This window comes from Trachurus japonicus, chromosome 11 (genome assembly GCF_045865225.1).
Source record: "Trachurus japonicus isolate A0001 chromosome 11, Traja_1.0".
Lineage (NCBI taxonomy): Eukaryota > Metazoa > Chordata > Actinopteri > Carangiformes > Carangidae > Trachurus > Trachurus japonicus.
Window position 1 is genome coordinate 27,544,457 of NC_140917.1, and position 15,054 is coordinate 27,559,510.

Genomic DNA, 15,054 nt, shown 5'->3' on the forward strand with positions numbered 1-15,054 from the left:
CAAGGGCGCACTGTCAGGTAAGGATAAAGTGAATGTATGGGATGCTATTGCCAGTGAAATAACTGCAGTTAGTGTCTCTCCATCAAAGTGCTGTGCACTCATCACTGTCATGGCCACGCAACATAACATGTTCTCTGGTGTCGGTAATCAGGCAGCTGGAGGAGGAGGAGGAGGAAGGAGAAGCGGAAAGGGACGATTTTCAGATGTGAGTCAAAGGTGAGTGTGAGAACATGTCAAAAAATTATGAAAAGGTTGTTAACATCAGCTTCTTTGTTCATTTGGCTACATTTTTATTGTTTTTGATTGACACTAAGTTTATTGCCAAACTAAACTTCATCTGTAGCTCTGTGTTTAGCAACAGCTCAACTCCCGTGTGCACTGACAAAACTAATGATTCAGAGAACATTTAGAAAATATTGCAAATAAAAATACTGATCAAACATGAGACACACATTCACTAATCAGTCACACACTCCACTCACACATGGACTGGATGGGCTGAAGACACACAGCAGAAACTTGAAAACCGTAAGTAAACACAGGAACACCTCAGAAGAGACACAAGTCCTGCACAACAGAAGTTACAATATCACAGAAATGTCTTTTTAAAAATGAAAAAACCTCAGTTCTGCAAGACACTGACGTTGATTAACGATGTTGAGCTAATGATGTTTATTTTACTTTTAACATCCTGATTGCATGATTACAGTATTACTGGAAATATTTTGCAACACATAGTTTTAGCCGTTTGCCAATATTTTTGCATGTTCATCAGTATTTGTGCAGTGTTTCTCTTGTTCTTTTTGCTGTTAAGTGTGCTTGTTAATTTGCTCTTAATAATGTAGTTGTAGCTTTAATTCTCAATGCAACTTATGTGTTTTTAATGTGCTGAGGATGTCCACTAATGTTTTTTTTTCTGTTTGTTTGTGTGCACTGAGCCCTCTAAGGCTCTGTAATTGTAAGTATCTGGAGAATTAAGGTTTGTCTAGACGAACAAAAACAAAGTTTTAAAATTGTGCACAAGGTGTTATTCTACAGTGACTGGTATAAACAGTCTGGTCTGTTTTAGAGCATATTTTTCACCAAACAAGTTACATAAAACAAGTTTCCTGATCATCTGATGTTTTAAGATGCTTTTGGAGAACAAGGCCATGATCACTGAAACTTCACAGTGACACTGAAAGAAAACAAAAACTAGGAAGTCTTCCACTTTCACATGGTTTACGTTGGGTAATGTTTTCTGATGGCTACTGCTGCTCTGTCAGCGTCTCAGCTCCAGCCGCGTGATAAGAGGCTTTTTATCTATCTATGTTTACACAGCCATAAACACACAGCATCTCACAGATTTAACTTGGAATCAATTTGTCTTGCTAAGCTCACTGTTACGAGCGTTGGAGATTCAAATCTAGACGGTTCTTTGCCTGAAGGGGACAGGCAGCCTATCAGTGCATAGTTTCACTCTGCCTCCCAGACTCCCACAGTGTGATGTGCTTCAGGGCGTGTACAAAAGAGAGGCTTAGAGTTACACTAAGCCTTACATCTGTCACTGAAACATCTCTGTCATTCTTTACAATAACAAGCTGCTGTATTAGCACTGTCTGTTTTAACACTCACGCTGGCTTTACAGCTGTTCGTGTACTTTTTAGTGTCGCAAATGAATCGAAGCATTCAAGTGTAAATGAGACTTTGCTCCTGAGAGGTTTTGCTCAAAAGTGTTCATTTCATTTAGCACCATCAACATTAGTAAAACTAATTCCACAAGAAAAAATCTAGTTAAAAGTGCGACAACTGTGTTAAATCCAGCTGAAAATGATCTGAATTTCCTGATCTGTTAACTCAACTCACGCCGGCGGCCATCAATGAGGTTGAGCGCTCCATTTTGTATCAGTTAACACACAAATTGCTCGCTAATCCCTCCCAGCTTGTGTTTCAGTTGGTCTTCTGTCACAGCACACGTGAGCACCATTGCTCTTCTTTATGAGGAGGCCTGACAGGTGGCTCTCAGGTAAAATGGTTTCGGGTAAGCTCAAACATCCCGACAATGACTGCACGTCGCCCGCGGCACAACCCGGCGCTTACACAACTCTGTGTGGACGTGGCCACGTTAAATCTAAGGTGTAGAAACCTTCCCCTGGCCTGGAGCTGTGGGTGTGTGTCAAAGTAGGAACTGTGGGTCTGTGTTTCTTTTTTTGTGATATGTTAGCAATTATCTCCTCGAGGCCATTTTAACACGTGCTACTTCACCTGTCTAGTTATTCATGAGACCAAAGGCTCAGGTCCTTGATATCAAAGGTTTGGCTCAGGCCCTTCTGGCTTATTGACAAGCGCTCAGGAAAGGCTGCTGGGTGTGTTGCTGGCTGTGCACTTCAGGGTCAGGGATTATGTTTTAGCTTTGTGTGTTAATCTTACATCTTTGGCTCGACAACAAAATCACAACAAGAACAGAGCAAAGTGCATGACTATTTTTGTGATTAACTGTACACTGAAGAGAAACATGTATAGCTACTGTCTGGCTACCTTTTTCAAAATATTAGACACCGACAGGTAGCCTAAATGCACACTGACACAAACTATCTGGGTGGCTAGCATAGCGTAGCATACGGTAGAGCAGTGTTTGGCAGCTCTACAGTTGATCAGATTACAGTTACTTATTTCAGTAATGCATACTTGCTTTGACAACTGCAGGGTTAACTTTGCTGTTTCACCAGAAATGTGATGGGAGGTTGATGCATGTTTTCCTGGGGGGCAACCACCATTCCAACATCCCACCAGTCCGACATAGAGCTCTAATTGTCTAAATGGCAACACTTGGCCTAATTTTCTATCAAGCGTCCCATCATTCCGACAATATTTGCCTCCTATGGTCGGAATGATGGTATTTTTTTTTCTTTTTTTAAACATCCTGCCTTTCCGACAATTCCTTTAATAGTGTATTTTTTCCCAAAAAAGATTTTGCACTGGTTGGGCTTAGGCAATGAAGAAAGGAGTTGGTTAAGTTTAGTAAAAAGACCAGGTAGAGAGACAGGCAGACTAGTCCCCCCACAACCATGTGGATATTCCTCGATCAGCATGTCAAACCAAGCCTATTTTCTAGGCCTTTTCTCGAAAATGAGTATATCTCTGCAACCACAAGGTCTCTTTGAAAAGGTTTGGTGTCATAGTAAAAAAAAATTTAGAAATTGCTGAGATGTGTAGATTTCAGTATACGTATGTGTTACTGGTGAAGAGTAAATGAAGATGGCACAGAAAAAATTAAATTAAATTAATACCCCCACCCCAAAAAAAATCATATTTTAGATGAGTGTCCTTCAGAATAATCCTAATAAAGCTCAAAACCTCCATCAAATGATTGTACAATGTATGAACATTATCTCTGCAGTGGTTGATTCTGATAAAGTGAAGCAGTACAAAATTATTGAGATTTTACTACAAAATCATACATTTTGGCACAGCTTGGAACCACCTGCCACCATAAACCATTGTTTAATCTTTATTTTCACACAATTTGCATAAAATAACTGAAAAAGAATCAACCGGGACTAAATAACAACTTTCTAGGCCCTCTGTGTCCCTCTGCGTAAAGCTGCACTGACCTGCTGCAGTTAGGCCTGGCAATATTGTGGATTTACCCATAAAACAAACTTTTCACGGCAAAACAGCAAAGGTAAGAGGACATTTACAACCATGTTTTGGCCAAGCAGTGTCTGTGTCTCGACTTTGCTCGTTTTTGGCTTCTCTCTCTGCCGTGCTTCTGTGTAGCCACGGGTGCTATGTATCGTTCCAATAGCGGTAGCTGATGTGTTTTGCATAATGTACAGTAGTATACGAGCCAGAAATGTGGCGACTGGGTCCACACAGAGATGCTTCATGAAGTTTGATGTTTAGTTGTTTTTTTTGTGTTTGGGCTGTGTGGGTCATAAAAACATGGTTTTTACATGTTGTGGGCCAGCTTCTGCTGTTTAATTTGACATATAATATGACTATATTCTTTCATAATTAGTGCAGTGGTGGCTCTGTGATTGTTCTGCATGTCTTCAAGTTATCCAAATGGGGGACTTTGGGTTGGGAGTCACCACGCACATTTCCTTATATTGAAAGCTTTGTCGGAATGGTGGGACGTTCGCATGTCGGAATGGTGGGATGTCTAAATGATGGGATGTCTAAATGTAACCCCATTTTCCTCCCATGTTAGCTTCGCAGTTGGTTGGCATAGCCTACACTGTGTGGTAAGCACAGGACTACCTGCTACATAGTCACTGACTAAGCTAATGATAGGCTACTGTTTTATGTAGCTGCTGCCTAGGTTGTTTGCTTCTTAGCACTAAAGAGTTGTTTTTTATTTCTTAATGTTATACACAGAGGATGTGATATGAGGATATGTGGTTTTCAGAGACACTGATGGAGCTGTGCTAAAGTAGCAACTAATCAATATGCTACTTTTTCAATGAAAACTTACAGCATTTTTCCAATAAGTTGCCCCAATGCTGTTGAAGATAGGCCACAGAGTAGGTTATTACTGATGCTAGCCTACTATGTATTGTGTTTTTTAACAGATGTTTTTCATTATTTTGTCAGTAGTGCAATATGTCTGAAATTAAATTTCAATTTTTTATCTGTGACATCTGCTCACCAAAATACTGACAAAAGCCAGAACTGTGTATTCACAGTCAATTGTGGAAAATATAAATGTATTTGTAGCATTCATTTTTAAATAATTAAATCTGATTTACTGTAAATACAACTTTTTATTACAGTACAGAATAACCCTTGTGTTCAGTTGTGGAGATGGATGACACAGAAGTAATAAACTTTAATATTATGAAAACGGTCTACTCAAAAACGTCCTGTCTATAACAAGCACTGAAGCAGTCACATAAAACACAGGTTAAATGTTAAAGCATTTCTCAATTTAGCTACTAAATTCATAAAGTTACAAGTATTTTGTTTCACAATTGTAATTTTTCTTACTCAAAAATCCAGTTTGTGATAATAATTGGAAAATGGCAGACCTTTACAGATTTTTCCAGTAATCAAACATGTTGCACACTCGGTATCCGCAGTCCTACTCTGTCTGACCACTTTTTTTGAGCAAGGATGTTCCATGGTGGTTATTCTTGTCTGTGTGTGTGTGTGTGTGTATGTGTGTGTGTGAAAGAGAGACACAGAGAGAGAGGAGGAACAGCCTGTCTGTCAGGTGTTGGTACTCACATTAGTCACGTAAAAAACAAAGGATTCTGGGAAGCAACAATGGCGAACACAAAGAGCACCCAGACTCCACTCAGTGTCACCCGATCTCTTCAGTGTGTGTGTGTGTGTGTGTGTGTGTGTGTAGGGGTAGATAAGTGTGTGTGTGTGTGGGGGGGACTTCTTTCTTTGGGGAGTAAGGGCGCCTCATTGGCTGCCATGCTGGGGTCAAGCAGAGGTCAGGACGTGTGTGATGGATGGACCTGTGTCTCTAGACCACGGCCCGTCTCCCAGTCCTCTCTCCTCCTCTGGGCCTCAGACCTGCTGAGGCGTCATGGCTGTGCTCTGCTCTTTTCACGTCTCTTTGTATATCGCTCCTTTTGGCCAAGTGGGACTGAGAGTTCACCAGAGTGAAAGGAGCTCAACGCAAACTGCAGACAACTCTGTGAGGTGAGTTCTGTTGTCGAGCAGCGCTGCAGTCAGTCGGCCTCTAACCCACCGCCTAATCCCTCTGCTTCTTCTTCAGTTAACTTTCACATGCCAGCTTCACTGTCGTCTCTAACCAACCTCACAGACACACCTAGAAGCAGCGGGACAGACCGCCACACTGACCACATGATGTCATCTCTCCTCTCCTTCTCCTTCTTCTCTTCCTCCATCATACTGTCAATCCCTCCATCGGCACCGTCCCTTTATCGGCACATGGAGATGCACATCTGTCGATGGAGGAATTCATTTTGGCTGCCAATCACAGCAGGGGAGTGGTCAATGAGTGCAGACGTGCCAATACCTCGACTACCCTGATGACTGACTTGTGTCTGTCTGCCTCTCTCTGTCGCTCTGGGCTTTTTCCGCAATTTTGTGGCTCATGTTTGTCTCGCTCTCTCGTTCTGGTTTTTGCTGTGTATGTAAAGGCAGAGCAGTGTAGCCGAACATAAACAAACCACAGCTAAGATTCATTTGCAGAGGCACAGTGTGTTGTGTGCAGGTGTCACCGCAGACAGAGGCCCGGAGGACACACTGACTGTGTTTGTGTTCGTATCTCTGCCCTTTTCATTTGCATAATGTCTGAGGACACCTAGGATTTCTCTATTACAATGAGGAAATGAGGCTCAACCGTAAAAGCTTTGGTCAATAAGGTCTGATGGCAGTGCCAAATGGATATTTACCATGGGTGGTGCAATGGCACGAGCCTCCGAACTTGCATCTCCCTCTACAAGCATTTTCCTGTGCGATAAATCCCTCTGTTTTATTCATACTTGATAGTTCTGCTGGAACTTTATGATCCTATTGTGTATCTCTTGCACATACACACACACACAGGCATCAGCCTTTGAGAGAAATGAGACATTCTCTCAGAGAAATGAGACAAGGAAATCAACAAGGTGAGACTTGAGGGGCAGAGACCTCGGTTTGACACTGCAGGGGTGACAGCTTTTCAAATGCATTTCCTCTCTGTTTCACTCGCTCTCTCTGGATGTTTTATCTGTCTTTGTGTGTGTGTGTGTGTGTGTGTGTGTGTGTGTGTGTGTGTGTGTGTGTGTGTGTGTGTGTGTGTAATGCATGCCTGTGCTCATCCCTGACCTAAATTTCCTCAAGCAACTATATATTGCATTTGTTTACTGGCAATGTTTCTACCAATCTCTCTCTATATACATATATAGTGAGTGTGTGTGTGACAGTGTGTATGTGTGTGTGTGTTTCTGGGATATAAATACCTGCAGCCTTTCAGGTGGTGCATGGCCTGTGAGTCCTGCTGTCAACTCTGCTTCCTTTTCCTGTCTCTCAACCCATCTCTCTGCGTCCACTGACACTGTTAGAGAGAATTAGTCACATTATGTCAAGCTACGTATTCCTCACCTGCTTCTCTTCTCAACCTGGAGGAGCACGTGCATGATGTGACATCTTCATGAAAGATTAACCGTGCATTTGCAAAGTTATTTATCATTTAACCTCAGAGTGAAAACTTCAGCTTTAATCCAGTGAAGCACTTTGTTTCCAACGGCTTCTGAGTGCAGGTATGGAGCAAACAGATTTTAGGAGATTAAATGTGATGCCCATCAAAATACAAAGTTATGATTAAAATATTACTATTGAGATATAACTACTATTTAGTACAAATAAAGGGCAAATTAAATATTATTGTTGAGTAAAGAAAAAAATGTGAAAATAATAAATGTATTGAAAACAGATATAAATGTGAGATTAGATGCTGAAGATGAATATTGTCAATATGTTTTTGTTAGTGTAGTGCAAAATGCAAAATCCACCATAAATATTTTAATTAGGTCGAATTTATACGCAACTTTGGGGGAAAAAATAAATTAATAATAAAACCATGAATAATTAAACAATATATTTCTTAAAAATAAGTTGAGTTTCAGAAAAATGTAGGTTTCTGTCTTTTCTTAATAAAAGTCTGTGTTTATTTTTTAGCTCAAATCTGGAAATGATTTAAATTTTATAACGAGCTAATTTATTTGATTTTGTATGAAGAAAACTAAATTTAATTTGCGGATTTAAAAAAGTTGTTGAATATTTCCTTTGTTTTTTTAAGAAGGTTCAAATTACTTAGACATTTTCACTGTTCACCTTTGTGTCTGGAACAAAGTCTAAAAACCTCTGTAACTATTTTACAGACTGAAGGAAAAGACTGGTCCATGTCACAAAGTCGTTTTCTTCATCTGCAGCGTCCTGATCAGTGTGGTTGGCACGAGGCGCGCGTCTCTTTTTTAGGCCACATCAAGGACGCGCAGATGAATTCTTCATCTCGTCTCTGCTTCACCTTCCTGCTTTAAACGTCTGTCCTTCTTTTCACAAAGCCTTAATGGTTTGTGTCAAGCATCTGTCATCGTCCATGTGTTTATCTGAAGGCCTTAATGGGAACCAGCAGCCACGCAGGACCAGATTCTGGCGGCGAGACCAGCAGCAGCGTCCTGATCTCACAGGACTGAGGTCATTTCAGTGTGTGTGAGTGTGTGTTTTGGGGCAGGACTGTGGCTGCCTTGTTGAGATACTTGTTTGCCCAGTGTGGTCTGTAAACTGTTGTTTAGGTTCGGGTGGTGCTGTGACAACAAACTCCAACTGTGACCGGGGGGTGACCCCGGCTTTCCTTTGAGGATCAGCTGCGTCTCTGTTCCAGTCTGTGCGGCTGCTGCAAACCGCGCAGGGCCTGAAGGAGAACTGTGGAGCTTCAACCTCCCAAAAAACACGGTGTGCGTCAAGGGTGCTTGGCATTGAAACGCGAATAATGCTTTTATATTTGCTAGCATTTATTTCATCCAACAATTACTGTAACACAAATGAACCAATATCTGATTAAAGTGTGAAAGAGGAAGTCTCTATTACCGCTGTTCTGTCTAAATCTAAATCGACTTAAGATCTTGGATCTTATGGTGTTTGGACACAGGACAAAAAATTAATTTGGAACCTGCTGCCAAATTTCTTGTCGCTCTTTGTTGAGCAGAGGGGGAATTTATAATTACAATAAACAGAGGGACAGCTGTGGAAATATGATACAAGTTTGGCTGCTGATTCAAATGACTGTCAAGGGTCGTAAACAAAATCAAAATGACTTAAAAAAAAACGTATTATCAACATAATATTAAATATGCGTATTAGACAGTGAAATAAATATGTCCAAAGTCACTGGCGTATTTAAAAACTAATTTAAACCAATTTGTCCTCCAAAAAAGAGAGAAATGTTTTAATAAAATGAGTTTTCGACTGTTAAACCAGGAAGTCTAAAATATTTATAATTCCTTTGTTCAAAAATAATGTTAATGAACAATTTTACATTATTTTTATGCAGTCTGACAATCTAAAGCACGAATGATTTCCACGACCTATTAATCTGTCAGCAGCAGCCAGGCAGAATAATCATTCAAACGTGTTATTTCATAAAAAAGCAGAGACAGTGAAACTGCTGCAACTCTTTTCGTTTTACCCTAAAATGTTCCAACAGGTTTTTATAATCACTTCTTAAAATAGTGAAAACTAAATATATATTACAATAACATTAATCTGAATTATACCGACCTTTTGTTGAAAATTAAGATCATATATGTTTAGCCATTTATTTTCTAAAATATAATAGTTCGTTTTCAAACAGATGGAGGATATAGAAATGTTTTACTTCTTTTTTTTTCTTTCTGAAAAATAAGAGATAAGCGACTCTTTCACCTTTGAAAAATACAGTCTCCTGAGCAACAACTCTAGCTATTTATACCGAAACAACAGAATGAGGGTGTCTGCAGCAGCCCAGCTAACCTTGTCCCAGGCTTCTTACACCAACTTTGTCCTGAATGTAGAAAAAACACCTGATACACATTAACACCATCGAAAACAACGTGACTACAGATGAGATCAATAAAAGACAGGTCGTCTACAGAACTTACTCTCCTGCTCCCGTGAGTGAGGCAGAGCAGCCTGGCTGCAGCCTCAGGTCTCCTCAGCTCCAACAGAGCCGCTCCTGCAGGTGGATCCGAGGTAAAGGTGAGCGCCGCTCATTAATCATGGCACTTTCGGTGTTTTTTTTGCCCTTTTATGGACGGATGGCCTCGCATCCTGCACACCAGGAATTAAAAACAGACACTGAATCAGGAAACAGCTTTTTCTTTAGTTGGAACAAGAGACAGAGGGTATGTAGTGCGCTAATGGTGAACTGGTAGATAAAACAAGAATCCCAGTTAAGAAACAATTGTATGATTTTACGCAGTGGTATTGCCATTTGTTAACTTTACAAAAGGCGTAAAGCTGCTTGAATTACTAGCCCCTGTTAAAGGGCTGGGCCTAGTTGTCTGTGTGACATGCACTGCTGCAACTTTTCACTGGTCATCTTGTCATCAGGTGGGGATGATGACATGTTCATGTAAGTTGGGGGGGGGGGGGGGGGGCTGAAGAGTTGACGCTGACAGGGCCGGTGGGGGCTCCATCCTCGTCGATAGCCTAACCTCGATGTTTCAATCGATACGTGTTTCTCTTTTTTGTCCCCTCAGTAAGCCCGGAGCTCGATGAGGTTGTCATCACAAGTGACGCGCTCTCATCTCCTCCGTGGACAAACATGCCTTTATTATGCCAATAACCCTGTACCCCAGGGACGGGAGCGCGCATGGCCGCATACATTGAGAGACTCTGCAGGAATGGACAGAGCTTTGCCTCTCTCTCTCTCTCTCTCTCTCTCTCTCTCTCTCTCTCTCTCTCTCTCTCTCTCTCTCTCTCTCTCTCTGCTGGATGGATTGAATTGGAAAAAAATGTGTTAAAATAATCTGACAAGTCTCTAATTCTGCCTCTCCCAAGATTCCCCCTTCAGCAATGATACAGCAAAAGGTTTTTTAGAGGTAAACGCGCTTTAATACACATGATTGACCCGTAAACGTCTCTCTGGACAAAACATTTTGTATGTGCCCCACTGGATTAAATAGATAACAGATAAAAGCCTGGAACATACGTGGCCGTCAGTGACCGGTTCCCCAACTGATAAAACTCAGCGCCCTGCTAATAATACATGAAAGCATTACGCATCATGCAAATCTCACACAAAAGACATTCAGACACAGACTCGCAGGCCTGAAACACAGAGGTGACAGTGATTAAGTTACTATAACAACGCACTCTATAACGATTAATTAACGAGGTCATCTCGTTGATTGTGTGATGCCTAATTGACGACATCCAGTGCAATCAGCCACATGGCCGTGGCCGTGGCGCACAACTTTGGCACATTTGAGGTATTTGTGTGTGTGTGTGTGTGTGTGTGTGTGTGTGTGTGTGTGTGTGTGTGTGTGTGTGTGTGTGTGTGTGTGTGTGTGTGTGTGTGTGTGTGTGTGTTACATTGGAACATTCAGCCACAGGTCAGGGGCAGGAATAAGGAAAGTACTGTTATCTTTTGCACCACCGTGGTCCAAGCGCAACGCTTATCTAACCTCAAATTACAAAGGAAAGTGGGCACACCATGACAAACCATGACCTATATTTGTTTGGACAGCAATTATCTTGTTCTTCCGGACACAATACACAATATAAAACAAATGTATAACCCAGAAATGGTCCATATTGTTGTCCCAGTTCCATATAGTGCAGTAACTCTTTCTAAATGTTCACATCAGTTATCCATCGACCAGATCTTTGGTTTTGATACACTGGGTATGAGCTTTGGTATACACAGGCCGCCTGTGGCCAGGAGAGGTAAAGAGGCAGTTGATTGTTAATTGGAAGAGTAGGGGTCAGCCCCCGTGGAAGACCCCGTGGAGGATGTGGGAGAAGGAGTGGAAGGGGCTGAGATTGACTTCTCAGATGTTGCATCGTCCATTTTCTCTTGAAGGCTCTCTCCCGGCTCGCAGGCTGGAGCTTTGGCCGGCAGCAGCCCCTCCTTCTCCCGCTTCTTCTGCTTCATCCTCCGGTTCTGGAACCAGATTTTCACCTGAGTCTCGTTCAGCTGCAGCGCAGCGGCTATCTCCACGCGCCGCGCCCTGGTCAGATACTTGTTGAAGTGGAACTCTTTCTCCAGCTCGGTCAGCTGCTTGGTGGTGAAGTTGGTCCGGACCGTGTTCGGCTGACCCCCATAGCCGTACTCCCCCGACCTGCCTGCAGACAGAGAAACCAATCACTGTGAAGTCCCACAAAGAAAAAAGAGAGACACTGTGTCCTCTGGTCACAACACTCTGTTAAACTACTTCAGGCCGGGAGCAACTTTTACACAGATAATAATCACACGTCTAATAATAATAATAATAATACCAGTTGGCTTGTCCAACATGGCATCTAATCCCTTTTCCTGGCACAGGGTATTATCAAGTTGGCAGACTCAATTAGGGAATGTCAAGTTTAAAGTGTCAAATCTGAGCTTAACACCTTGTCTCTGCCCGCACTCGTGCTCATCTGACATCAGTCAAAGAGTTTGGATCACTGCTGTTTACAGACATTAGACTTTGTGCCATTGCCACAGGCAACACTTGGCACCTACCTGTTTTGGGTGGATTCCTCTTGACTTTCATCCAGTCGAAGGTCTGCGCAGAGGACGCGCCCTCAGACAGAGGTGAGCAGCAAGCCTCCAGGTGAGCTGCGTGCAGAGGTGACAGCGGGTTGGAGCACCCGGGGAAAGGGGTTGCCTGCTCGTGCCCGCCGCCGTAAGCAGCGTGGGCATACTGCAGCTGGCCCAGGGGGGCGGCGTTGTAACCCTGGCGATGCTGAGGGACCATGGAGGAGGAAATGTTCCCCGTGTACATCAGTGGGCCGCACTGTGGGAATCCAGCTGTGGAGTCTACTTCCTGGTTGAGCGCGTAATGGTTATACGTAGTGCAGAAACTTTGGGGTCCATAGCTGGAGCTGCAGGCCGGATGGGCCCCATAGGGGAGACCCAGCGAGCTGGCAGTAGACTGGTAGGACCCCGGCTGGTGGGGGATGCCGTCAGGGGAAGCCCTGCTCGCCATGAAGCGCTCATCCGAGCCGCAGTTGTTGACAGTCACCGCGCAGGACTGGAAAGTTGCTATCCCGTGGTCCGAGTGGAAAGCCCTGACAGAGCACGAGCCACCGTCACCGCTCATCACCGAGTAGTCTAGGAAGCTGCTCATTGTAGCATCGTTCTACCGGGACCGAGGGACCGTCCGCTCTACAGACCCCCTCTGATCTCTTCCTCTCTCCCCTCTTACCCTGAGTGACCGTGCCAACCTTTACCTACACTCTGTCCTTATCAGGGGAGGGAGGGGGGCGCACGGGCCGATTATCAATGAACGGGTGCTGTGTCACGTGGGCCCGGGTCAGCCAGTGAGGCACTTGTCCTTATCCCCGTACAGCCGGTGACAGATTGGTGTTTGAGTGGCTATTTAAATTCCAGGCGCTCGTCGATCAAGGTGACGCGCGTCGCCACTAATGTATTGGCCGAGCAAACAATGAGCTGGGAGGCAGACGGCGGTGGACAGCTCCGGGGTCGCATGAAGAGCTGCATGGGGAACGGCAAACACGGTGTCTTCTAACCCCCCGCTGCGAGCTCCCCGCCCGGGGAAAGATTAACGCTTCACCCTCTGCAACCTCTCCACGAGGACGACCTAGCACCCTGACCCCAGGTACGCTATTTTTGGAACAGAGAGGAGAATAGGTGTGCGTGTCTGTGTGAGTGTGTGTGCATGTGTGTGTGGGCGGTCGAACCTGCCTGTGCCCTCCGTGCATGTCTGCACACTGCAGCCGTGCTGTCATATGTACAATAGTGTCATTCTCTGCTGGATGGATGGATGGCTCAGTGTGTGTGCGCGCCACTGCCACGGGCTATCTGCGGGCTATCAGTGTCCCATTCCAATGCGAAGTGTTTCACGCTTTAACACTGTGAGAGATTTGCTCAGCAAATATTGTCACAGTTTGACAGTGAGGGAGAGGCTGGGAAGGTTTCACTCCTGACATACAAAAACTCCTCCAGTTCAGAGCTCTTTCTCAAACTTTGTTCCCCCCATCAATGTCGCATTAGAGATGTTTGGCTGCTTCTCCAGGAGGTCACAGGTGATGTAACGACAAGACAACACATTAAACATCGAGATGATGTGGTATTAATTCTTCCTCTCCCGGGGTCATGGGGTCCGCTATCTACTCTGATTTCACTCCCACATGTATTCATTATGCATGTATGGTGATCAAATGATCTGATAATGCGAGGCCCGTCGTGGATCTAATGTGCCCATATATATATAGCCCGAGGTGCGAGTGTGGGCTGATTATCCTGTTAAGTTCATCAAATAAAGCTGTTGGAGAAATTAATGGCCACGCGAAGCAGCGCTGGGAAGCGAAGAGAGAGCGAGGGGTGGGGGGGGAGAGAGAGAGAGAGAGGAGGGAGGGAGAGAGAGAGAGGAGAGAGAAAGAGGAGGGAGGGAGGGGGTATATGCGTGGGAGACCTGCGGCAGGGCCAACCTCTCACTGAGGAAGGAAAAGAGAGAGCGGAGGAAGGGAGGGAGGATCGGAGGATGACATGGAGAGATGAGCGCCCCCACAGGCAGAAGGTGGTTAAACACCAAGAGTGTGCAGTGTGTATATTGATTATTGTAGATAGATAGATAGATAGATAGATAGATAGATAGATAGATAGATAGATAGATAGATAGATAGATAGATAGATAGATAGATAGATAGATAGATAGATAGATAGATAGATAGATAGATAGATAGATAGGTTTAGGATTTTAAAGAAAGTGAGGGGGTGGCGAAAAGTTCCCACCAGTGGAGAAAAGAGAAAAAAAAGCGCAGTGGGGTCAATACCACTCGCCCCCATCACCCCCCTCCCCTCTCCTCCCCCGTCTTCCCAGCTGCCTCTGCAACAGTAGTGAGTGGGCGCAGTGGACCTGCCTCGCCTGTGGAAACTTGGCCAGGCCTCGGGATCCTCTCTCGGCTCTTTGTGTGAACACATGTGCGCAGAAAGGGCGCGATGTCTCGGAATGATTTGGTTATAGCCCACACTGGTCCTGCGGTTAGTCAGAGTGCAGGGGTGCAGGGACAACCCCTGCTTATTACCCCGGTAAGACCCCCCACCCCACCACCCATCCCACCCTCTCCCTCTCTCTCACACACAAACTCACACTCTCCCACACACTCTCTCTCCAGCTGCCCAGCACACCAGTTTGCAGCCAGTCGATGGGCCGCTTATTGCTTCCAGATTATTCGATAAACCGCTGAACACTCCAGTTTGTGAAATTCGCACGTGCAAGATGAGTTTTCTGGATCGATCGTGTGCGCGCGGGGCCGGGTGTCGGCAACCGGTGGTTTTCACTATTCTCGCGCGCAAAGCTGTCAAAGTGGAATAACCTATTGAGTCAAGCTGTGCATGAGCTAATAGCTGATTCCCATAAGTCAACTCAAGTGCAATACAATAGAGCAGGCGCCTTCATAATC

General features: G+C 44.3%; 1 protein-coding gene across 1 annotated transcript; it reads right to left on the reverse strand.

Moving 5' to 3' along the window:
• Positions 1–10,520: 10,520 nt before the first annotated feature.
• On the reverse strand, positions 10,521–13,261 carry hoxa1a (homeobox A1a). The gene is made up of 2 exons (XM_085792150.1): positions 12,149–13,261; positions 10,521–11,769 (listed from the first exon to the last, which is right to left on the reverse strand). Exons 1-2 carry the CDS (start codon positions 12,753–12,755, stop codon positions 11,390–11,392), a joined length of 987 nt encoding a protein of 328 aa, XP_085648276.1. The 5' UTR covers positions 12,756–13,261; the 3' UTR covers positions 10,521–11,389.
• Between the last annotated feature and the right edge of the window lie 1,793 nt (positions 13,262–15,054).